General features: G+C 38.5%; 2 protein-coding genes across 4 annotated transcripts in view; one reads left to right on the top strand and one right to left on the bottom strand.

Annotated features, from left to right (window-relative positions):
• The first annotated feature begins 353 nt into the window (after positions 1 to 353).
• LOC109065926 (coiled-coil domain-containing protein 66-like) lies at positions 354 to 15,087 on the top strand. Of its 3 annotated transcripts, none has more exons than XM_042712259.1 (19): positions 354 to 484; positions 855 to 913; positions 1,129 to 1,169; positions 1,329 to 1,680; positions 1,779 to 1,896; positions 2,830 to 2,936; positions 3,105 to 3,205; positions 4,043 to 4,120; positions 4,238 to 4,369; positions 5,921 to 6,141; positions 6,612 to 6,696; positions 6,803 to 6,964; positions 8,382 to 8,544; positions 8,617 to 8,727; positions 9,299 to 9,768; positions 10,027 to 10,070; positions 13,643 to 13,851; positions 14,429 to 14,538; positions 14,692 to 15,087. In XM_042712259.1, exons 1-19 carry the CDS (start codon positions 471 to 473, stop codon positions 14,776 to 14,778), a joined length of 2,664 nt encoding a protein of 887 aa, XP_042568193.1. In that variant the 5' UTR covers positions 354 to 470; the 3' UTR covers positions 14,779 to 15,087. The 3 variants fall into 3 exon arrangements, with proteins under 3 accessions (XP_042568193.1, XP_042568194.1, XP_042568195.1); XM_042712260.1 differs by having other exon boundaries at positions 401 to 484; positions 1,782 to 1,896; XM_042712261.1 differs by having other exon boundaries at positions 403 to 484; positions 1,084 to 1,169.
• Positions 15,088 to 15,372: 285 nt separating this feature from the next.
• LOC109065922 (protein TASOR-like) overlaps positions 15,373 to 25,726 on the bottom strand; it is a 39,959-nt gene continuing 29,605 nt past the window's right edge. The window contains exons 17-23 of the mRNA XM_042712258.1: positions 24,625 to 25,664; positions 23,049 to 23,171; positions 22,760 to 22,919; positions 22,551 to 22,659; positions 22,212 to 22,390; positions 20,300 to 20,455; positions 15,373 to 16,642 (exon numbers count right to left, since the gene is read on the bottom strand). Coding sequence (XP_042568192.1) covers positions 15,504 to 16,642; positions 20,300 to 20,455; positions 22,212 to 22,390; positions 22,551 to 22,659; positions 22,760 to 22,919; positions 23,049 to 23,171; positions 24,625 to 25,664 — 2,906 coding nt within the window. The 3' untranslated portion in view covers positions 15,373 to 15,503. The remainder of the gene's footprint in view (positions 16,643 to 20,299; positions 20,456 to 22,211; positions 22,391 to 22,550; positions 22,660 to 22,759; positions 22,920 to 23,048; positions 23,172 to 24,624; positions 25,665 to 25,726) is intronic.

Here is a 25,726-nt window from a genome sequence, read left to right as displayed (position 1 = left end):
ACACGCATTCAGGGGACAGACTTAAATGCTAAAAATAAATATCATTAAAATAAAGAAAAATATTTTACTATAAAATGCAAAGGTAGGCTACATCTTTCTCCAACAACTGTATGAGTGTGTTAATGAATAACATTGACATTGGTTTCTTCTTTTTTTTTATAACTACACAATTATACTTTTTTTCTTAACGTCAAATTGATTTCATAATTTTATCTTTTAAGCTGAAAACACTTTTACAATATTTTCAAATAATGATAATAACGGGACGGTGTCCGTCTGTAAGCACAGTCGCGCTTCCGCGCTCCACCGGAAGAGGCGCTAAAGCACATCCTGATGTTTGCTGCCGTGCTGCTGGCTGTAGATGAAGACAATCCGCCTCAGCCAATCAGAAGAGCGCTTACTGGTCGCGAGCAGCAACGGACACGCGTTTCAACAGAACTCACAGGCGTCAAAACATTAGAGGCTTTAAAATGATGAATTTGGGGTGAGTGATCTTAACTGAGCTCACATGATTTTTTAAAACTAATATGCTTCTCTCTTCCCGTTATGTAGTAGTTTGTCACATTAATGTAACCGCATTTTGTGCTGCTTTAGTGTTTTTTTTTTTTTTTTTTTTTTTTAATCCGGATGATTAAAGGATGCAGTATTTTATAATAAGCGTAGATTCACTCTAAGCAGTTTATTTTATACTTTTAGATAAGAAACACTTGTGGTATATGATGGTTAAAACATTGGCAGTAGTAATGGATGACTTTATTAATTATAGTAAGTTACTTACAAAATACCAGGCTTTTAACATAGTACTTGTTAGACTGTTAGTGTGTTCTTCTCAGGTCTATTGGTTTGTTTTGCAGTGATGGCCTGTTGTTGGAACTGGAGAATGGCATGCCCAGGCTTGTTCTGGCTAAGTATGGTAAGAACATGAACTCCATCCCTTCATTTAATGTCATTTATGTCAGTTTTGATGTATGCACACTTTAGAGTCTCAGTGGAAGTAGTCAATCGGGCCATTTTTTTGCATTTGTGTTTTATGAACAGTGCTTATATGCTATTTGACATGCTGTTTTTTTGCATACTGTGTAGTATGGAAGTAGGAGGACAGTTGTATCTGTATCTCGTCTTATACAGGTGCTGAATCAAAGTCTTTTAATAAGAAGGGCTCTTGTCGGGTAAGTAAACATCTGTGCAGCCTTTATGCAAGAATTATTTGTCTTTTAAAAAAAAAAGTCAGTGAGCATTTTGTCTTTTAAATTATAGAGTTTGTTAGACATTTTTGTTGTTTTGTTTTGGGTGTTATTATGTGTGTGTTTTGTTTTGTTTGTGCTTAGATTCCTCCAAGAAAAACAACGCACAAAATCATCAACTCCAAACAAGGTCCTCCTCAACCAGACAAAGCCAAACAGGAAAAAAGAAGCAAAAACACACCAGCTGTTAGTTCTGTTGGGCAGAATATCACACACGGATCCAGAATGACCACTGCCAAGTGCAGGCCTGAGAGCACGTCCAGCGAGGCTGTGAGAGTCCAGTCGGACAGCAGCAGGAATGATTCTTGCATAGTCACCCGGCAGAAAGAGAGTGTGGTGTGTATGACACAGGAGCAGTTTCAGCAGATACTGAGCACCATCAGCAGATCAACCGCTGCAAATGCACAGCATGATTCGGACACACGCACCCACAAAGGTGAGCTTCTACAGTGTAGCACCTGATGCTTTATGATCAATATACTATTAAATATCTTCATCCATAACATTCTGAAGGACGGGTTTTTTTCTTGTTAGCAGAACCTGTGGCCAGCTCAGAGGAAAACTGTCCTGGAACTACAGGAAGAGCTGAAGAGTTGATCCTGGACGACCATAATTACAGACACAGAGCGTCACAAGTAAAGACAGACAGACAGTAAGAAAACTGACTTGATTTAAGATCAGCTACAGTACATCTAAAGAGGTGAATCATATGAAGTCTGCTTAGTTGTCATGATAACAATGGTACAATGAAAGGAACTTTAACAAAAGTCTATTTTTTGTTTTTAGGTTGAAATATGACCTGTGCTATGAAATATGCTTTTGATAAGTTTTGTGAGATTCACGAAGTGAAAAGTGAAAGTAACGTGACATACAGCCAAGCATGGTGACCCATACTCAGAATTCGTGCTCTGCATTTAACCCATCCAAAGTGCACACACACTGTGAACACACACTCATTAACCCATCCAAAGTGCACACACACAGCAGTGAACACACTGTGGCTTGTAGGTGTGCAGTTGGGGGTTCGGTGTCTTGCTCAAGGGCACCTCAGTCGTGATATTGCCGCCCGAGACACAAACTCATAACCTTAGGTTTGGAGTCAGACTCTCTAACCATTAGGCCACAACTTCCCAAGTGAATTATGTGATGAAACCCAGCTAACAAGAATATGCTCTAAAAACATTTTGCTAACGTTCCCGTTGAGTTATGAAAACATTATTCCTGAATGTTCTTTAAACGTTCAAAGCATCCAGTTTTCTTGGTTTGGTGAACCTTGGAGAAAACATGAAGGGAACATTCCATTTGATCCTTCTGAAGACATATAGGGAAAGTTATTTTTGAATGTTCTCTAAACAATATAAAACTGATAGGTATCAAAGTTTGGAAGTAGACAAATGAATAATATATAAATAATATTTCTGTACTGGCATTTTGAGAACATTATTAAAGACTAATAATGTTAAATGTAATAATGAATTTTTTTTCATAACTTTGAAAGAACCTTGCCAGAAATGTTATCTTAAGTTCTGAGAATGATGAAATTTATGTAAGCACATGTCTCTCTCTCTCTTTTGTTTTGAATCAGGTTTCTCTCAGATGAGCAGCAGTCAGGATTGTTCAGCACATTTGGAGAAAGGGAAAGAGAGCGAGACAAACTGGAAGCCAGAAAAGCTCAGTGGAGGAGAGAGCTAGGTTCTGTTGTGTTGTGCAGTTAGACACTACAAACCTTTGTGTCAACTATTAGTAACACATTTTTAAATATTAATGAAGGTGGCATAGAAGTGTGATGGACAAATCATTACATTAAATTGACATTAAAGGGTAGTTCAATGTATGGCTAATCAGTTTGCTGCCTTACAGATGAGCAGATGGCTCTAAAGAGGCAGCAAAAAGCCAGTCTCAAAGATCCGAAAGCTCACAATGAATCATGTGAAGTGAGGCTGCAAGATCTGCCTGACACAGTGAGTAGATAGGATGTTCTTTGCTTTTTATAAAACATATTGCTGTGTGTTGCTGTGTCATGGTCAGTGTTTGACACACTATAAGCTGCAACACTAATGGTGCCGTTAAAAATCTTCTGTTTGAATGTGTTCAATCTGTCAGTACAACCATATTGTGCCAGATGATAAAGATTCTGTTATGCCTAGCTGTAGAAACAAAATTTGAATTTCTCAGTTAAATATCAGGGGAAAATAATGTAAACCATCAAAGATGTAAATCATCAATTTTTTTTAAATCAACTGTCCACAGGAGGGTGCAACAAATAAATATAAATTATCACTGTTTTATACTGAGAGAACAAATCTGGTTGTTAATAAAAGTACATTTCATTTGAAATTATACATTATAAAAATTTAAAGATTTAACCTAGCCTCTCAGGCCAGTTCCAGTGTTCATATTATTTTTAATAATTTTATTTTATGTTTTTGTCTTTTGACTTTAAATTTTGACTTTTGGTATTGGTCTATTGTTTATGTAACTATCAATATTTTGTCATGTCATAATGAGCCAAATTTACTCTGGCTGAAATAGCACATAATTTTAAACAACAAAAATAACATTTTAGATGACAAGAAAGTACATATTTAAAGCAAATATTCAAGGAAATTAAATGTTAATTTTGTAAAATTAATTGATTATGAAACTAATTAAATTTTGTCAAACAGCGATAAATGTGGCCACACCTTAATAAAGAATAAATAATCACACCATGACGATGATGATGATCATGCCATTCAAAAACCATTTTGGGGTTGAATGTTTGTACGATTGAGATGTTCATGTATGTGTTGGTGCAGGACGGATCGAGCACACAAGCTGCTGTTCAGACACAGCCAGAGCTTCCTGCTGCCATCCGCTCTGTCTTTATAGTGGGGGTGAGGTTTCATCACTTACTTACATCTCAAAACTAATGTCCATCGTAATGGCTCTACAGTCGATTGATTGATTTGCTTGATATTTGACTGTATCTGTGGTGTTTAATGTGTGTACAGGAAGCAGCTCCTGTGGAGGACATGTTCAATGCTCAGAGACAGGAGCAGCAGAGACGCTGGTTACAGGAACTGGACAAGCAGAGAGAGGAGGCCAAACTACGCCGACAACACGACAAAGAGATCAACAGCCAGGTGAACTTGTCTCACGATGATCAAGTCAAATCATGTCGAATTCAACTCTAATCGGTCAACAAAAATAAAACAAGGATTTTGAACCTGGCTTTATCCAGTGTTCAGATTTCTGTTCTGGGAATGTATTCAAATGAGTACAATTTTAACTTGCATATTTAAACAACATTTTAGAAAAAAGAAGTTGCAACCCCAATGAAGCAATGATTTTATTTCAGTTCAGTTCAGTTCAGTTCAATTCAATTCACGTTTATTTGTATAGCACTTTTCATGATACAAATTGTTGCAAAGCAGCTTCACAGAAAATGTGCATTTGATCAGATATAACTGGAGTACAAGATTATGAGATGCATTATTTGAATGCTTGGCTAAAGAGGTGTGTTTTAATCTAGATTTAAACAGAGAAAGTGTGTCTGAACCCCGAACGTTACCAGGAAGGCTATTCCAGAGTTTGTGATCCAAACGTAAAAAAGCTCTATCTCCTTTAGTGGACTTTGCTATCCTAGGTACGTGGTAGAAAACTAGTTAGGTACGCAGGAGCTAAACTATTTAGGGCCTTATAAGTAGTAATATTTTGTAACTGCTACATAGGTAGCCAGTGCAGAGACTGTAAAATTGGGGTAATATGATGATATTTTCTTGACCTGGTAAGGACTCTAGCTGCTGCATTTTGGACTACCTGTAGCTTATTTATTGAAGATGCAAGACATCTTCAGTCTGTTTGATCCCTGACATACATATAGTAAAGTATAGTGGCAGTACCTGGGGGCCAGGCAGGGGCCACTTGTGGTTTAGGGGTCACTCTTATTAGTAAATTTCCACACTTATAAGTAATTTTGCTAGGTCATGTATCACTCTGCAGTCTCTAGTGAAGTGAAGTCATGTGACGTGTGGCAAAGTATGGTGTGATGTCCCATACTTGGAATTTGTGCTCGCATTTAACCCATCTAACTGCACACACACACTGTGAACACACACCCACAGCAGTGGGCAGCCATATTGCTGCGGCACTCTCAGAGCAGTTCAGTTCTTGCTCAAGGGTCTCACCTCAGTCGTGGTATTGAGGGTGGAAGAGAGCACTGATCATTCACTCCCCCCACCGACAATCCCTGCCTGACCTGAGAGTCGAACCAGGAACCACCGGGTTACAAGTCTGACTAGACTCTAACCATCAGTTATTACTATAGGAAGTATATGCAACATTTGTAACAAGGACACCATAAAAGTGTGTAAAGATTCTATGCTACTGTAAAGTGTTACCAAAATCTCTTATTACAAACAAACATCTAATAAGCAATACCACATAAATAGATGAAGATTATTTCTTTATTAACTGTTTGGGTAAATGCAGACAGTGGGATGAATCATTCATGAAAGGCCACAACATTTGCACGCCACTCTCTCTTCTTGCGGTTTGACTTCTCTGCATTGGTCTTTGAATAATTTCTTCTAAGGGACCAGCATCACAACCACTACAAGACAAACCACACACTGCACCCACTCTCAGTTTGGTGCAGTACGATCTCCTGACAGTGCTCTTTGTCACCTCCACAGGCTGAGGACATCGAGCGGTGGGCCGTTCATTTTGACTCTCTTCATCAGCCCTCAGCTGTGGGCCCCGAGCGAAGGGTGCCTGACGTGAGCAGCTGTCTGTCACATCATCGCTCCGTCTCTGGAGCGCTGTCCACTGCATGGGACGGCATGAGTGCGTTTGGAGGAGACAGTCTGGGCAGGACCAGTGTTGACAACACTCAGGGAAACCAACAGAGATCCAGGTCAATTAGCTGAGAGATTCTTGACACACAGCTCTTTATATACATTAAACCCTGGGTAACAGATCAGATCAGATCGAGCTATAGCTCAAAAATGTGATAGATCATAACGGTGAACAAACTGTAAAAATTATATGGTAAAAACCTGTAAAATGGTTAATTTAAGTTAAAGTACTAACTTTTTTGTTTTTGTTTTACTGTATATTTACATTCAGTCTGTAAAACCTAAACTGTTGCTACTGTTTTTGTATGGTAAATTTCTGGCAACTACATCTGGCATTTCTAAATGTGTTGTTGTTTTTTTTTTTTTTTACATTTCAAAATGGAGGTTTATAATAACGCACCAAAATAAAACATTTTGGCCAAAAAAACTTTAAATTAGACTTTTTTTTGGAATAACTAAATAAATTCTAAATATTTTAAGGCTGGCTTGTTTAATGAAAATAAAAATGCCCTTGTGATTTGTTGTTTAGTTATCTTCGCACAATGACAGCTTTGCTGGACCCTACTCAGATCGAGGAGCGAGAACGGCGAAAACTCAAACAGCTTGAGCACCAGGTGAGATTCAACCCTTGACTGAACCAGCAGGAAATCACTGCTGTACACATGTACCTTTATACTCCTTTAATTATTCCTGAGCTCTGTAAGAATGTGTGATGTGCAGCGAGCAATCGAGGCTCAGGTAGAGGAGCGCAGACATCAGAAAGAGAAAGAGGAGGCCGTACGGAGAGCACAGGAACAAGAAGAGGAGAGGAGGGTTGAAAGAGAGCGAGAACGACTCCAGCAGCAGTATATGAAGGACACGGAGCAACAGAGACACAGAGAGGTAAACCACACACACACATACTTCACAAAAATATATAAAAAAAATACTGTATATATAATAAAGATGAGATATAAAATCTGAATTGAGATTTAAACACTGCAATGGTATGGAAAGCATGAATTCTGAGATATAAACTCTCAACTGCAAGAAAAAAGCTTCTTCAGAATAAATGCTCTTTATTAAGAGAGAGTGATGTCTGCGCTTCACTTCTGGATATTGGTAAAAATAGAAAATGGTTAAAAATATCCAGTGCTTCCCACAGGTTTGAAATATACTTGCGGTGGTAGCCGCGTGGAAAATCCTCCTATTACTGCTACATGTGACAAATAAGTAATGTGTGATTTTAACAATATTTTCATTTATTGAAATTAATTTGAATCACATTGCCTACTATTACATTTAATTACATACTCATATTATGCACTGTAAATTATGCTAAATGACCGCATTTAAATGGTAGAGTTCTCCTAGCTTTGTCACATAGTGTCTCTCTCAGTGAATGGGACACAGATTTTACTGATAATAGTAAAGTCTATATATTGAATAATATGTCAAATTATGTTCTTTGACTTTTCTTCCTGTGAGGAAGCATCCCAGCCAGAAATTACAATAGTTTCCTATGAATTAAATAAAAATACAATTTATTATGTAACCAAAATACCAGTAATGCTCAGAAAAAAAAGTTCAACGTGACTTTTAATTATAAACAAGCTCGAAATACACCAGCACTCTGTATTATGGGCTGATCCTTCAGATGAGAGATCAAATATGAATTCTTACAAAAGTCTTAAAAATATTATATAAAAGGTCATAAAGTAGACATTGTTATAATTCACCAACTAAAGTTCATAAGCAATCAATCGGCTAAATGTGCGTTATCTATTGTTTGAGAATCATTTTGAAGCAGTCTGAAGTGAAGCGAGCCTGTAGAACATGGAACAGCACCGCTGTTTAAAAAATAACATTGTTCAATCATGCCATTTAATAATGAATATGCTGTATATCGCAAAAAAATAAAAAAATAATTATATATATATATATAATATATATAATTATATATATATTTTTTTTTATGTTTCTCCAAACATACCTGGGTGGCCCATATAAATTCTATGTGTGGGAAACACTGATACCAAATGAAACAGACCTTTTTTCTGCTGCAATTCCATTTAAATGTATTTCAGTGTGACATCACTTTACAGCAGTAAATACACTGACATATGTTCTCTGTGCACAGCACAAAACATGTACCCATTGTAGTTCTCAATAAATGGCTTGAAATGACTTTTTTTTAAGTTGTAAAAGACACAATGTGTTACATAGTATAAACTCTTATTTTAAAAGAATAATGAGAATGGCAGGGTCCACTTTTAAGTAGTATTTTGAATATAAAAGTTATGAAAACTCTATATTTCAGGAGGTGCATTCACGTAAAACAGAGGAGCTGTATCTGAGCATTCAAAGAGCCCAAGAGGACGCTCTTAAAGACAAACACATCCAGAGAATCAGAGACCTGGCAAAGAAAGGCCACAATGTATCCAAACTGCTGCGCAGCCTGGAAGGAGACTCTGTCTCACAGGGTATGGGAGAAAATAAACATTTCCTTTGCATTCACAACATTTTGTATGCATTATTAAAAAGTAGTCTTTTAGCCCTCAGCAGTGAAGATTTACCTGGTAAATCAGCCATGCCGCAGAGTCAGACCCAGAGAACGACACCTCCTTCCACAACATCTCCAAGAAAAGACACCGCTGTTCAGACAGGTTTGTGTTGTCCAGAAATGAAGATTCTGTCATCATTTACTCATATGATTCTTAATGCATTAATCTCATGCAACATTTCCATAGACAATCACTGACCTATCATGGGAACACATGATAGGTAAAAATTGATAGTCTCAATGCACTGTAAGTCGCTTTGGATAAAAGTGTCTGCTAAATGCATAAATTATTCACTCAAAATCTCAGCCAAAGCTCTCAAATCTTGTTGATTTTTCATATTTAATCTGGCATTAGATTACCATAGGAGACAATGAAGTTAAACATGCATCGATACGTTTGTTAACAATGAAAATGTTTGTGAATTATAAATCTGATTTTGATTTGTTTCTCGCACAAACTTTTCTGGTAGTTTTTCCTTTGTAGATGTGTCAGTTTGAACTGTTGTATGGAAAAGAGCTGAGGAAATGAAGTACAAACAGCATTTGTAATGAGAGGATGTTGACTAAATAATGACAGAATTTTAATTTGAACTTTAAAAAAAAAAAAAAAAAAAAAAAAAAAAGTTGCATACCCAAAGTTTGAGCATTGGTTTAATATCAGCCTGATTTTGCAGAGATCAGTCCTCCGCCTGTGAATGAGACCATTAGAGATGCAGATAAACAATCTCCCAGTGCTGCAGGAACATGCACAGCTCCTCCAAACGGCAAGAAATCCCATCAAGGTGAGGTAAAAGCATCTGAAAAGAGCCACAGCAGAGAGCATATGTGTGCTGCTCTGAAAGAAGTAAGAGCGGACCCTCATGAGCCTTACACACGGACCGGCAGGAACCACAGACTCGAAACAAGGCCAGAGTGGAACACACAGAGACCCAGTAAAGCATTCGTCCCGGCGTCTGACCGGTACCCTGAAGCCCTACAGAGACACAGGCAGGAGAGCAGGAGACAGAGGCAGAGAGAGCTCATGACGCTGGTGGAAAGAAACACACGGTCACGAACACCGCAGCAAGATCTGCTGCCACCAGCAAACAAGTTTAATAATCACAAACCTCAAGCACAGAGACTCAGGACGTCTCCACAACTACAGGTGCAGCCTTGCTTCACCCGTCAGAGTATTCAGCAGTAATTACACACAGGGCTGGGAACCATTTTTAAAAACATGCTACCAAAAAGTAGTGTTGTCTTCGTTTAGATAAGAGCAGTGACTTGTCAAGTACTAATTGGAAACAGAACCAATGTTAAATTCCTTGCAATTCCCATCCCTGTTAATGCATGTAGTGTAAATGTTGATAAATGCTGATATATGCATTTCAGAGAGTTGATGTCATTTCTCTTTTCTGTTCAGGGTGAAAATCAACTCCAAGAAGCATCAGCCTTCAGTGCTGAAAGGTGAGTTCTTTTAGCCAGATTCATGTAGCTTATTTTTCTGATAAATGTTTATCACAAAATAACTATTTTTGCTTTTCAAAGTACTTTGTTTTCTAGTAAATACACAGTAACTCTCAAAATGCATCACTGTAGTGGACTACAGTGACTATTTAGGGACATAAATCTAAAGGAAACCAAATGTGTAATTTTTAGGCAAGAAAAGAACACAGAATCCCCTTAAACTACAAAATGTTATGACTGTCAACTGATTTTATGAATTTATTTACAGCAAGGTTGTCTCTGCACATGTGATTACTGTATTTTGCATATTTAAAATTTTTTTTTTTTTAATAAGTGGACTTGTTTATTAAACCTTTAGACAAAAAAAGTGTTTTTGTAGAGTATCATATGATACATCAGGCTTTTATGACTCAGTTTGATACAGGAGAAAACTGGAAAAACAAAACACCTCAGTTTTATTCAGAGGCCCAAACTGAGCAAAAATTTGCAATTTCTACAGTTACTGATATTAATATGGTAAAGGTGTATGGTATGGTAAAATAAGATGAAATTCTGATAGCTTGTGAAATAACCATACAGCAGACTACTTACATAAAATGCTTATAAATCAGTTGTAAATCTATAACACGTCTTAGTAAAATATTTAAACGCTTAGTTTTATGATCAAAGCAAAACAGTGATTGAGAGATGCACAAATAAAAATTTCTTAAAAGCCTGATTTTAACATTTGATTGATTTTATTTTTAAGATATTGTGCATAATCAAGTAAACCCAAGTTGCTTCAGTCCAGTAAGTGTTAATTTTGAAATATTATTAACAATAAAAAAAAAGTTATTCTTCTTTATAAAAACCATTAACGATTTCACAACAAAAAGACACATGAAGGTGTATGTTTGTACAATTATACTAAAAGGCCTTTTACTTGCTAAAAAAGTATAAACTATAAATAACAGAAGGCATGTAGTAGATTATACACAGCCGGTGTTTCAGCAGATTTTATCAGAATGGGAATTATATGTAACATACACAATTGCAGTGAGTTGTAATAGCTCTGGGACATTTCACTGGAGTCTTTGTATATAATTGAATACAGTGCATACAGTTCATATCTACACCCCATCATGACAGCAAAAAACAGATTTGTGATATCTTGACATTTTTTGAGAGAGAGGAAAAAAGTAAACAAATTTTCTCCAGATATGACAACTTGGAATTGAGGCCAGTCAGACCTGGAAATCTTGTTTCTTATCATCTGAGAAACTGTAGATTTGAGGTTTATTTGTGTCTTGTGCTGTGGAGAGGCTTCTGTCTGCCATCAGTTCCAGATCAGTGGAGTGTTGCAGATGCTGGTCTTTCAGATCAACGCAGGATCCCTGGCACTCAACCAGAGCCACCATCAGGCTCTCCGTCACCTCTTACCAGGGCCTTTACAGGTTGCTCACTCAGTTTGAGTGGACAGTCAGCTCTAGAAAGATTCCTGGTCCCTTCCAGACTTCTTCCATTAAAAATGGAAGCCATTGTGTTCTTGGGAACCTTTAATTTTTGTAGGTTTCTCCACATCTATGCCTCGACACAGCCCTGTCTCTGAGCTCGGCAGACAGTTTCTTTGATCTCATGGCTTGGTTTTTGCTCTATGTATGTTCATGTTCAGCAGTTAGACCTCATATAGACAGGTGTGTGCTGTTCCAGATGTTGTGTTGTTAAATGTATTGTCTAATGGGGTGATTTAGTCAGAGTGTGATTCCTATGAGATTATAGTTGTTTGCTGTTCCAAATCATGTCTAATCAACTGAATTAGCCACAGGGGGACTCCAATACCGATGGTCTGCTGCGATATTTCACTGCTTTTGAAAAACGCAGCCCAGGTTTTTTTTTTTTTTTTTTTTATAAATGTGAAGTCATCACAAATCTTGTTTGTAGAATTTGACTTGAGAGTTTACAGTGACTTACAAGAAATGCAAAAATTGGAAAAAGCATGAAAAAGCACAATCTTTTTCAACTGTGCTAATTACAAGAAATGCTTTTCGAGTTCCAGATCAGCACATTAGAAAGGTTCCTTATGAGTTATATAACACAAGGTTTTCTTATTAGACTGCAGTACTGGCTGCAGGAAATCACAGCTAAAAACTTTTATTTTAAAAACTTTTTTTTTTCAAACAGTAATAACTGTATTACTGTTTTTGAAGTCCAATTAACCATTGGTGAACAGAAATATGAATTTCTCCCATTTATGTATATATATACACTGCTCAAAAAATAAAAGGAACACTTTAATCAGAGTATGGCATCAAGTAAATTAAACTTCTGTGATATTGATCTGGTCAGTTACGTAGCAGACGGGGTTGTTAATTCATTTCAGCTGCTTTGGTGTTAATAAAATTAACAACAGGTGCACTAGATGGGCAACCATTAGAAAACCCCCCAAAACAGGAATGGTTTTACAGGTGGAGGCCACTGACATTTTTTCCCTACTCATCTTTTCTGATTGTTTTTCACTAGTTTTGCATTTGGCTAGGGTCAGTGTCACTACTGGTAGCATGAGACGATACCTGGACCCTACAAAGGTTGCACAGGCAGTCCAACTCCTCCAGGGTGGTGCATCAATGTGTGCCATTGCCAGAAGGTTTGCTGTGTCTCCCAGCACAGTCTCAAGAGCATGTAGGAGATTCCTGGAGACAGGCAGTTACTCTAGGAGAGCTGGACAGGGCAGTAGAAGGTCCTTAACCCATCAGCAGGACCTGTATCTGCTCCTTTGTGTGCAAGGAGGAACAGGATAAGCACTGCCAGGGCCTTACAAAATGAACAGAGACCTCTACAGGCTAGACAATAGCACACTTATTGCCATTAGGTATCAGGATGGAATCCTTGGACCCGTTGTCAGACCCTACGCTGGTGCATTGAGTCCTTGTTCCTCCTGGTGCAGGACAATGCCCGGCCTCATGTGGCGAGAGTATGCAGTCAGTTCCAGGAGGATGAAGGAATTCATACCATTGAATGTCCCCCATGCTCGCCTGACCTAAATCCAATTCGGTCCATCTGACATCGCCAGGTTGCACCTCAGACTGTCCAGGAGCTCAGTGATGCCCTGGTCCAGATCTGGGAGGGAATACCCTAGGACACCATCCTTCGTCTCATTAGGAGTGTGCCCTGACGTTGTCAGGCATGCATACAGTACAAGCACGTGGGGGCCATACAAACTACGGAGTACCATTTTGAGTTGCTGCAATGAAATTTCAGCTTAATGGACTAGCCTGCTGCATCCTTTTTTCACTTTAATTTTGAGTGTCTTTGAATACACCCCTCTGTAGGTTGATAATTTTCGTTTCCATTAAACAATGTGGCATCTTTTCATTCCTAACAAATTACCCAGTCCATATCAGTATAGATATCCTGCATGATATTTTTCCCCATTGAGATCTGATGTGTTTTCAAGTGTTCCTTTAATTTTTTTGAGCAGTGTATATAAAATGTCTTTCCAGCATTATCTTTGAAAGTGTATATTTACTATGCCTGATATGTTTTCTTGTGAATATAAATGTCCTTTATAAAGTGTGAATCTCTTCGGTCTCCAGCAAGGTGACGTCTCCTCCCGTTCCTGCAGTAAAGACCCGTGTGCAACAGCCATCACAACAGTCCCTTTACCAAATGACGGAGGAAATGGGGCACCTGCCGTTATTAGACTATGTGCCGTGCATGCGCACAGACGAGGTTTATCACATGGACCTCCTCGCTCCACTGTCCAGACTCTCGACATATGAAGCCCAGCAGAGGGTGGACACAGGTGAGCAAACTCTGGGTGAAGGGGTCTAACCCTTTGCTGCACAGTGTCACTATAGAGGACTGATCCTCATTGGGTGTTACATACGATGCATATGTTACACAAGCATGGATTCCTACTGAAATGACTATTTCTAATGTGAAAATTCACTGAATGAAATGAAACTGCACCTTAATGCAGCAATCAGTGCACAGCTGGATTTTGTTACTTGCTGCCTTGTGACATTCTTTCATGAATTGCCCTTTTGTGTTCCAGTGAAGGAAGAGCTTCACACATTTCTTATCCATACAGCAATTCATAATAACTCTCAAGTTCCAAGAGGCATCTTTCTACAAATTAAATTAGCTGCTGTCCTGTTATGTTTGCATAATATCTGAACTATTTTTGAATATTAATGGACATACATATACAATTTCTGTGCTTTGTGTGATAATTTATATTTATCCACTAACAATCTAACATCTAACAAAGTTTTTTTCTTTCTGGAGCATGATCTAGTGGATAATAATTCTGAGTCTTTTGGGGGATTTTTTTATTTTTTTTAGCAATAATACAGTAGATGTATTGTTTTTATTTTTAGTTATGAGCGGCTACAGGGAGGCGCCGCCTTGGGTCCAGAATGACCTCCACCCTACTAAAAGCACTGAACAACAGCAGGCCATCCTGAAGGGTCTGTCCGAGCTGAGACAGGTAACGGTCTAAACCAAGATGTGGACTGTGAACAAGCTTTGAAACATTACCTGTCTTTTGTGTGCACTTTTGGTTAGTTATTGGTGATGAGCTTCCTGGCTGCAACAAAACGAAATTCTGAATTGGAATTCATTTTGAATTCTTTTATTTCAGGGTCTGCTGCAGAGACAAAGAGAGCTCGAAACCAGTCTAAACCCCGCACTGCAAACACAACACAGAAACCACTTCTCACCTTTTTGACCTGTGTGATCCAGAGCTGCTTCCAAAAACAAAGACCAAACCTGGTCCAGCACTTTATACTGTAAGATGTGAACAATGGAGCTATAAACAGAGATGTTGCTGTCTGACACTTGAATTAAATGAATGGAGTATCTGTTAGACACTCTTATCAAGGACTTATTGTAGATGTGTAACACATTTTGAACTGGAAATCTTGAATGCGATGTAGGAATGATTAGATTTTATGGCTTGAATGTGAATTTTACAGTTTTCCCTACATGTGAATTAAATGTATTTTAACCCTTTTAAATTAAACTTTAAGTTGCTGAACTTGTGTCAACTATTGATTGTACTTTTTCAAGCTGGTTAAACAAATCAGCGCTCAATATATGACCAACCTTACTTCTGAATCACAGCGTCTTGTTAACCAAACACTCAACAAAGACTAGTTTGAAAGTTGTTTAATGTATATTATTGACTTTATAAAAAATAATATTAAAACCAAGGCCTTGAGCTTTTTCACAAAAGGGGAAAATAACCAACATTATCAGTCGGACCAAAATGCAAAAGCAAAATAAAAATATAATGGTCTCTGGAAAATATGAAATGAATCACTTTTCTTTAATTTTTTTTATTCACTTTCAGTGAAAACCTAGAAATGTTTAATTTCTCTCCTATTATACAAAAGTTGAACTGAGACTGAGTTGTAAACATGAGTTTGAAAACTATCTACACACATTGCTGGTTCACCAGCCACCAAATCCTCCTCTACTGGGACGATAACTGTCCCCCTGGAACGCAGGATTTCCATGCCAGGTCTGGATGAACGGAGACCCGTGGATCTGCTGCACATCTATGCCGTAGCGAGCACCCCAAAGGCCCGATGCCGAACCTTGCACTAAATTGTTCCATGACATCTGCACGCTAGGATTCGGGAAGAATCCTCTCAAGACCGGAGGTCCCACAACTCCTAGGTTGTTGGAAATGGTGCAGTTCAGAAGAGGATGTCCGAGTCCAATAGCACCATTGTGAGTTATGAATCTAGGGCTGCTCAGAGCCAGGGAAGCTTGCGGAGCCGACAATAAGCCACTGCCCTGCAGCGCTGGATAAAAACAGTCCATGCCGTGTCTAGAACTGCCAGGTCTGGGAATGAAACCACTGCTCCCAAATTTTTCCCTGACCGCTGGTTCAGAGGAACTAGCAATGTCCACTGCGGTCACTGCAGGCTTCTCTGAAACTCCGCTTTCATTGGACGTTTGACCACTCCCAGCATTCGTCGTGCTTGACCGAGTGTCCGTGGAGCTTGTGCTTGATTGCTCCCAAGCTTTTGAAATATTCACTATATTGCTGGTGCCTTCAGCTGCTGTGATCGTCACAGCTGCAGATGTGGCCGTCTCTCCATACTGGACCACTTCACGACAGCTCAGTGGAGCCCCAGTGGTTGTTGTGACCGCTGACTCCGTTTTAATTGACGTACAAGAGACTGGAGTCTCAGGTAGCGTAGCTGACAGACTGTGGTTTTCCGAGGAGTACTGAGGATAGGAATCTGACAGATCGCTGTGACTGAGGAAGCTCTGGTGAGTATCAACTCCAAAAGCCGTTTGTAGAGTTTCACCGGTGTCAGACTTTGAAAGCATCTTGAAAGCCTTGAACTGAGAAATTGCTTCACTGAGAGCTACAAAGTCTAATTCTTTTGGCATCTCGCTGGTTGTTGTGAGCACAGGAATTGCATTCGCTTGGTCTTGGAGAGAAGGTTCAGAGACCGGATCAGTCCTGAGTGCAGACGGGTGCTGGTCTGTAATGACATGCTTCGTCTCGGTTGGGACAGAGACACTGTACTCTGAAGAATCCAGGTTCGAGTCCAAGGACATGCTATCGTCTCTCACTACAGAGACAAGAGAGAGGTTACAGCCATCAACGATCACAATTTCAAATGAACAGAAACAATGCAGTGAATTTGGTATCTGGTTTTGATCCAAAGATTTCAATTCAATTCAGCTTTACAAATTCCACAAGAGCACCTGACAATTGAGGCACCCAAAATTGTCCCAGTTTTCTCTCATTAATAGTTCTTCGTCTACATCTCCAGTATTTCAAGCATCGTCCAAACACAATAGAGACAGAGCGCATTTAAGCCACACCCACACCGGAACAATCCAACACTCTCCATTGACTTTCTATTGCAGGTAGCTGCCTCCTTGTAATTTCTGACTTGACTTAAAAAATAGAGCAATGCCTAAAAGCTGCTATGTGACAAATTGTACAGTAAACAAGCTAAAAAACTCAGAACTATGTTTTTATTAGCTGTCGACCACAAAAGCAGAGCGCAATGTGTCATAATACTCTGAGAACTGCGCCCACTGGAGGGAAACCTAATCGGCGACAGGAAAACATTCATTACTTTTTAACCATGTCAAAGGATTATTTCACCACCCTATGTGAATCTGAGAGGAGGAGATATGATAAGAAACTAAATTTTACTGGTCTGTGTCAGTGCCCCTTTTCCTAACCTTGCTTTAGTTTGAGAAATGGTCCAACTGAACGGCCCAACGTGAAATACCCGGACATCTACAACTCCTAAACGCTTGTTTTTGGGGGGGTCGACAGCTTATAAAAACTCAGTTCTGGGTTTTTTAGCTTGTTTACTCTACACCTTGTCACATAGCAGCTTTTAGGCATTGCTCTGTTTTTTGTTAACATCAGAAATGACATGGAGGCAGCTTCCCGTAATAGAAAGTCAATGGAGAGGGTTGGATTGTTTTCCAACGACATCCCTTTAACTCATCACTCATTAGCAAAAAATCCTGTTTTCCTTACAGGGTCACTGAAGAGAAGAATCATTACTGGGTACACCAAAGGTGATTAATGGAAATCAACTCCATAAACCCACAATTCCTATTAAGACTCCGTCCAAGAACAAACAGGCTCCAAACAAAGAAAGACAGAAAATCATACTGGTTTGAAACATGAGGATGAACCATCCATTAAAACATCATATGTTAAGACTTACAGTTAGATAAAGTGGATTTTGAGCATAGAAATGGGTCTATAATCTCTATATTCAAGCAGCCTTCATGCATCATTTTTACAGGGAAAAAAAATGACATTTTCAAAAAGACTCAATAAAAGACAGAAAAAATGTCAGGTGGAATAATCACTGTAAAATGGCAACAAAATAGCCATATGCCTGCATGCTGGTGGACAAAAATAAAAATCAGATTCTGAAGAAAACAAAATATTGGTTATGATTATAATGTCTCTATGCCACACAAAATGAATCTGAATTCATGTTGAACATGTTCATTATAAAAGAGCTATATTCAAGTGTATTGTACTGTCCTAAGACTAGGCATCGGTACTGTTGGTATTTACAATTATTTATTTTCATTTACCATGAAATACACACAGAAAATGTAATAAAGAATAAAGAGATAAAGTTTGGATTTATCAAAATACATTTATTGGAAGAATTTTGTGTGTACAGTTTTTTTCTAACCAGATACAAAAGGTATTATTAATTCCAGTCTCCTATATTGATTTAAAGGGTTATTTCTGTTATGATTTTTGAACGAAACAGTTAAAAGTTTATAGTTCCAAACAGAAACCCTTTCTGTATTTACACATTAAAGCAAGTTTTTTTTTTTTTTTTTGTTTCTTTTAAGACTTATAGAATTCTGTTTTTTTAATTTGAATCTAAAACAACAGTTTTTACAAGTTACACACACAAATACTTATAGTTTTCTGAGTTACTTAACTTTTACATAGACTCTATTTGATATCTTATATACAGAAGTTATACACTTTTTTAACCTAAACCCACCCCTACCCCTAACCCTTACAGAAAACTTTCTGCATTTGTACAACACAAAAACACTTTGTTTACATATTTTTTACTTGAGTGAATGAGGACGTCCAAATGGAGGTTTTTGGCAATTTTGTCAGGTTTTTGCTCACTTAAATAAAATGTCCCCAAAATATAGTAGGTATACACACAACACACACACACAGGGTTTTATATACAAACAACCAAACAAGTGCCAAAATCAAGTAACACTTTATAACCAGGTAAAAGAACCAGTATTTATATACAGATAGTTATACACTTTTTAAAAAGTGCAGCAAAATGGATGGTTTGCAAAATATTTGAAGGCCATTTTCAGACCTGGCTCATTTTGAGCATTTCTGAACTTGAACATTATCTCTCTTAGTTTGGTAAATTAATCCAGTGTTGGGCAAAGTTGCTTTTACAGTATTGCATTACTCCATAAAAACTAACTAATTGCATTACTTTGTTACTTTTTACAGAAAGCAATGCATTACATTACTTTTGTGTTATTATTTATCATCTGGGCTGAGCTTGTTTATTTATTTTTAATAACAAAACCCCCAAAAGTTATTTTTGGCAACTATAAAGGCCCTTTCACACCAGAAGTGTCAGACTGAAGAAAGTGCCTCTGCCTCTCAGTTTCTCTCAACATGAGGACAGGAGAGCTGTCAGTGAATAAACGGGAAAACAAAGTAACTTGCATTAATTATTTGAAAAAGTAACATATTTTGTTGTAAATTTAAAAGTAATGCATTACTTTCCTAGTTACTTGAGAAAAATAATCAGATTGTGTAACTTGCGTTACCCCCAACACTGCATTGAGGCATACGAATGGGTCAATAGGGCTCAGATCCGCATCAAAGTAATCCGTCTGAGACTGACTGAACAATAAAACAATCTACTAAAGAAAATTTTATTTATGATTTAACACCATATCAGCAGCAGTGGCTATATTCATGGCAAAAGGAAACATTTCAATTCAGTCATATATATCATGTCAAAACAATTGTATAACAATTTTATTTGAAAATTAGATATATAAAATAAATATACTTTTTACATTAACTACCAAAATTAAAATATTAAGGAATATATATTAAATATAAGGAATAGGAAATGTCTTCACATTTTTGTGAAAGGTGCTGTTGCCTGATCCGTATGAAAAAAACAAACAAACAAAAAAAAAACGAATTATTCCCATTATTTTTAGGACATAAAAATATAAATTTGGTAAAAATATTTTGTATTGTTTCAAGGTAAGTGTATAAAAAAGAAAAACACTCTATATTTATTTTGGACCCTTGTTCCAGATGATGGTTATATTCAGAGGTGAATGTACACAAAAGACCTGTTGATCCCAAAGGTAAACAGATGATTTCTATTGGGTGTTTGATCCATGCCAGTCCACCCACGAGATGAAAAGGCTTTAAAAAGCACAACATGAACTTCGGTTGCCTTTACAGTCTCTTTCCTCGGCCTCATCTCTTACTTTGGTTGTTATTATCATGGCACAATGCCACTGCGTGTTTAAGAACCTGCTTTTTTTCTATTCTGATTGTTCAGCAGTTCATGTACATTACATGTATTTCTCTGATGATGAATAATAAAGATCATTCAGGATGGCGCTGGCAGCAGATTGACTTGGGAACAATCACAGTGAGAGCAAGACGTGTAGTTTGGGATGCTTTCAGATGGTTTTACCACAGAATGACTTACATGACGCTGGAGCAGGAGTGGCGTAAGTCTCTGCCGATGGAGCGCTGTCCACATCTCCTCCACCGCCTAAACTGCTTATTATAAACTTTATGTCATCAACATTGGCAATGACGATGCCACTGCTCGAGTAGTGGGGAAACATCTCAAACTGGCAGCCTGTTGGATAGGATAAAAAAAAAAAAAAAAAAACATTACTTTAGTCATAAGCGTTCACCATAATCATAAAACACTTATGAATTTACTGTTAAACACCACAATTGATAAAAACAGCATTAAAAAAATCTGTAAATGAAGGAATGTGCAGACAGCATCTCGTTCCTAGCACAGAATTTGAACCTTGCGATCTCAAACGCAGAGCCTGTACCATACAAACTCTACGTATTCTACATCGTGGTGGGTTGTTGCAGCTTGTTTTGTGTCTTTCTCTCTACCTTTCCTAACTGTGAACATTGTCATTTCCTGTGTTATTTCCAGACTGACTATTCCACAACATGAAGAGGCTAAAAGCTTTCTTAGAAATCACCCTCTACAGAGTCTCCTGTCTCACTGTTATTCTCTGTGACTTGTTGATTACAGCAAGCATTGTACAGTCATGGCCAAAGGTTTTGGCAGTGACATAAATTTTGTGTTTTGCAAAGTTTGTGCTTCAGTATTTGAAGATTATTTTTCCACGTTTCCATGCATATCATAAGTTTTAAAGGCTTTTATTTGCAAAAAAATTTAATGAGTCAATATTTACAGTGTTGACCTTTGTTCTTCATAACCACTTCAGTTCACTCTGGCATGCTGGATATTAGCTTCTGGGCCAAATCCTGACTGATTCTTGTCTTATTAGTTCTCAGAGTTGATCACAATTTGTGGGCTTCTGCTTGTCCACTCGCCTTTTGAGGACTGACCACAGGTTTTCTATGGGATTGAGACCAGAGGCGTTTCCTTGCCACGGATCCACAATTTCATTGTAATGAAAATGCTTAAATAGAACAATGTCTGGTTGCTATGTGATTCGAAAGTACCTGAAATACTTAAAATGATCACACAATGAGAACAATCACAAGGAAGTCTTCTACGTCATTCCTGGAGGACTTCAACCTGCAGACAGGTGAGAACCTTGTGATTTAGGCTAGATTTGGCTATCCTTACCCTGAATAATCACAGGGTTAAATGTCTAAGATAGGGAGAATCTAAAAACTGGGGGCTCATCTGCGATTTAAAGTATGGGAACCTCTCGAACCTGAAGCAATAACCGTTAACATAGGAGAACATAAATGCCGGGAGCTCCACTGTCACGCAATATTTATTAACTGAGGACTTTGTTTGAGCATTCTTCAGCATCCACCCTTTCTTGGCGAGTACTCCATTCTTTGTTTACCTGTTATCTAATTGGCGGGATGAGTGTGAAAGTAGCTGAAGTGCATGGTGGACACACTGACACTGAAATGCTGATCAATTCATCAAATTTCTTTAGAAAGATTTGTTGCCATTTCCTGAGATCTTTGCAATTTTCCTTTTACAAAAAAAGGAACTTAAATCAAAAATATCCTCTAAATCTGCGGAGCAGCACACTTGCTCAACACTCATTCTGATGGCAAAAGCAAGGAAGATGAAATTCTGTGGAAAAAGTGCCAGCTGGACCTAAATTTATAGGCACACCTCTCTCATTCTGCACAAATTTAAAATGTTACCATATTGGTAATATAACATTTGGGTGCTGACTGTATTTCTTCACTTGTGTCCCAATGTCCCCTTGAAATGCCAACTCTCACATGTGCAAAACTGTGCATGTGCGTATGTTTTGTCCTTCATCACCTATGATGCTCTGCCACAGCCCTACTTAGAACACACGTGTAGCTTTAAAGAGACAACATTCATGCAGTGCACTTATGTAATGATTTGGGTTTAAGGTTGAGATCACCTGTCAGAAATATCAGGTGTCGTTGTTTGATGAATCTCGCTTGCAGATCCACTAGACAATTAAGATCAGGTGCTTGATGTGATGGAGTGTCACAGTCGTGGTATGACAGGATCTCAACGATGTGTCTCTTCTCATATTCATTGAGGATCTCAAACAGGTTCAAAGCATCAGTTTTGAGCCTGGAAAACAAACAAAACACAGTCGGTCATGATGAGTTCTTGCAGTGCAGTCAATCATGAAGAAAACCATTTCACTCAGTTTCTACTCTCTGTGTCACCACTTGGTAAAAAATGTGCATGAGCTTCCTGAAGTTTGAAGGGTTGTGGTTTAGTGTCAAACCTGCTGTGCTCTCTGAGTTTCTTGTGTGATTTGAAGTGCACCCTCCACCTCCAGGGGCTCTGAGGAGAGTTGAGCTGCTCAATGTACTCAAGGATATCTTGAAGTTTCTCTAAAAACAGAAAAACACTTTGCTGAAATGTGTGTTGAGTTGATGGAAAATAAATCCTAATGTCAGTAATAAATGTGAAAACATGATGAAATAGAATTACCTGCAGTGATGACAGCTGGGTTCAGGACCTGCTCATCTGAGACGATGAAGCCACCGGACTGAAAGAGCTCGTTGTACGTGTGGTTCTCGATGTCACTCAGGTTGTCTACACCAGCAAAGCTCACAGACGGATGCTTCTTCAAGGAAACTAAAGAAGGTATCTGTGGGTATAAAACAAAACATCTAGTGTCTTCCAGTTGTTGGAACTGGTTCCAGAATTTAAAAGGAATCAACATACTTTTCAATGATATATCTGACGAATCAAATCGAAGTGCTGAGCTCTGGCTTACCTTGTGAACCTGTGCAGCGATGTCCATATTCTGAATGATGACCAGCAGTTTGTCTAGACTACTGCTTTTTTCAAGGAAACCATGAGGATTACACTCCAAATCCCCCAACTTTTTCAAATATTCCTGTTACAAATGTCAAAACAGCTGAGTATGTCTCCAGATCTCTGGGCAGCTTCAGTGTGACAAATAACTTTTATATCCTCCTACTCAATTCATTTAGCACATCAAGTCAGTGAACCATTTCTGCCTAATTGGCCATTTTGACACGTGACTAACATCTGATCTCAGCACTAAATGCAGGTGTAAAGAGGGTCTGAATTTTTTAATAGTGTGAGACATTTTTATAAATTGTGCCATGGATATGCATTTTTGGATAACACATTTATACCAAGTATATAAAAGCCTTGTTCACGTTGTCAGTCCACTTCAGATTTTTGTGCATATCTGATTGGAATTGGATCTAAATGATTGACTGTCCACACGGTGTATCGCAACTGTTCAGATCTGATTTGCGTTTCCAATGTTTTGTTTTACTGAACTGGCATTGGTTTCTATAGCAGGTACGTTGTCTTGGTATGTTTACACTGAAAACAACAGCAGCAATACATTTTGCTATACAGATGTTGTATTACAACATGACAACATGTTGCCATTGCGCTGGATTATATTACGTCTGATGAGGCAGCAGCAGAGGTGTAGGAAGCTGGAATATGTGGCTTTATTCTGTGCTTTAAAACTCAAAGAGGTGTGCCGACCAGCAATATACCGCTTTTTTCCGCTTGCCTTGCACTTCGCAATAGCACAACCTTGTTTCTGCAAACATGTCCAGCATGTTTTCTACAAACAACAGTGGTGTCCGTAACTCCATATCCCCTATATAGTACACTGGAATTATAATATACTGGAAGAGAGAGTGAGTTTGAAAGAGAGATGCCATTTACATTCTTATTTCTTCTTTAACTTTTATTTCATTCATTATTAATATTAAAGTGTATTATTCAGTCATTTATTAATTAATCACCTGCAGGTAGTGTATTCATCCTAAAGTAAAATTATGCTCCACGACCACGGTCATCTTAAAACGCTGCTCAGGAGAGTTTCAAGATACTAAAATTAATAAATACATACAATCTATGTGTTATATGTATGTGTAATACGTGTTTATTTGATAAATGTATTCTTAAAACGCTGCTCAGGAGAGTTTCAAGATAAAGTAATACGTGATGCAAGTATTTAATTATTATGAACATTAAGCACTACAAAACAAACTAGGCCTAATAATACCATGAAACCACAAAACTGGCACGGAGGAATGTATAATGACGATATGAAGTCACTGTGAGTGACCACCATACACTATATAAGGATTAGTGAACGAGTGAGTGATTTCGGATCTGAGCGGTCGGACTGAAACAGAGCTCTATAAATGTGTTTTGAATGGAATTTCAAACCACATATGAATGTAGCTTGAAACAGATTTGTAAAAATTGGTTCACACTTGCTAAATATGATCGGATTCCAATCGGAGATGCAGAAAAATCGGATTTAGACTGACTGTCTGCAGCATTAGATGTACCTTAATTTCCCAGCAGACGTCACTCTCCTCCTCATCTGTGGAATGGATGTAGAAGTAGACGGCATTCTTCTGAACTCCTTTGATGATCTCCACCAGGTTACTGATCACCTCGGGCTGCAGCTGATCAATGATACTGCTGATGGCAGAATGAGTGTGTCCCATCGAGGCATCCGTTTGACCCTCCACAGCTCCCGTGGTCTCTGCAACCTGACTCCCATTTATCTCATGCGGGCATTGGTGAAGATCATGAGGGATGTTTGCTTCCTGTGTCTTCTGGGTCACCGAGTCCTGCTCCAATGCCCACATCTGATGCGGTGGCTGGTGGATATCAGGGTCGGGTAAACTTGAGTTATGTTGTGGCATTGGCTCAGGCAGGGCACTAGAAGGGGAACATGGTCTCAGAGATGATTCAAAGGTGCTGCTGAGTTTAGAGGTTGTAGACGAGGAAGCACACGGATTAAAGTAGGAGGAAGTATCAGGGACATTTGAAGGAACTTCTGCAGCAGATGAGGAGGAAGTCACATCTTCTTGAGCTACGGGGTAACGACTGACATGCTGAGGGTCAATGAACATCATCAGGCTATCATGGAAAGAGCTGATGTAGTTACTGACGGGAAACGAAGTGTTGTAGTTTGACACGTAATTGGAAAGTGGCACAGCTGGAGTCTGGAGTGGTTCTCGTGAGCCCTGAGTGCTGGAGCAAGAAACATAATAAATATGTTTGGCCCTCAAGAGCTGCTCAACCTCACTGGAGAAACCAGAGATGAGCTCATCGACTATGTGGTCAAAACTGCTACACGACGAGGCTGTGTCTGCAGGACAATCTGTGGTCACAGCAGGAGGGACGGCGTCTTCATCCTCAACCTCTGCTGCTGTCTGAACATCCAGATCCACCGCTGTGTTGCTGCTGTCTGGCTGGTAGAGGGGGGACAGGTCCTTTATGTCAGGAGTGGCGTGTGTAGACACGGTTGGGCTCTGAACGAATCGTGGATCTTCAGGATAGTCCATCTGTCTCTGGGAGTATCTCTCCGTTTTTAGACCTAAGCAAACAATTAAGAAAATCCAGATTCTTTAAAGTACATCATATTTTTTTATAAACCAC

The sequence above is a fragment of the Cyprinus carpio genome, chromosome A22 (genome assembly GCF_018340385.1).
Source record: "Cyprinus carpio isolate SPL01 chromosome A22, ASM1834038v1, whole genome shotgun sequence".
In the NCBI taxonomy this organism is placed as follows: domain Eukaryota; kingdom Metazoa; phylum Chordata; class Actinopteri; order Cypriniformes; family Cyprinidae; genus Cyprinus; species Cyprinus carpio.
Note: the sequence above shows the minus strand (reverse complement) of the source record. Positions and strands in the feature narration are given on the sequence as shown.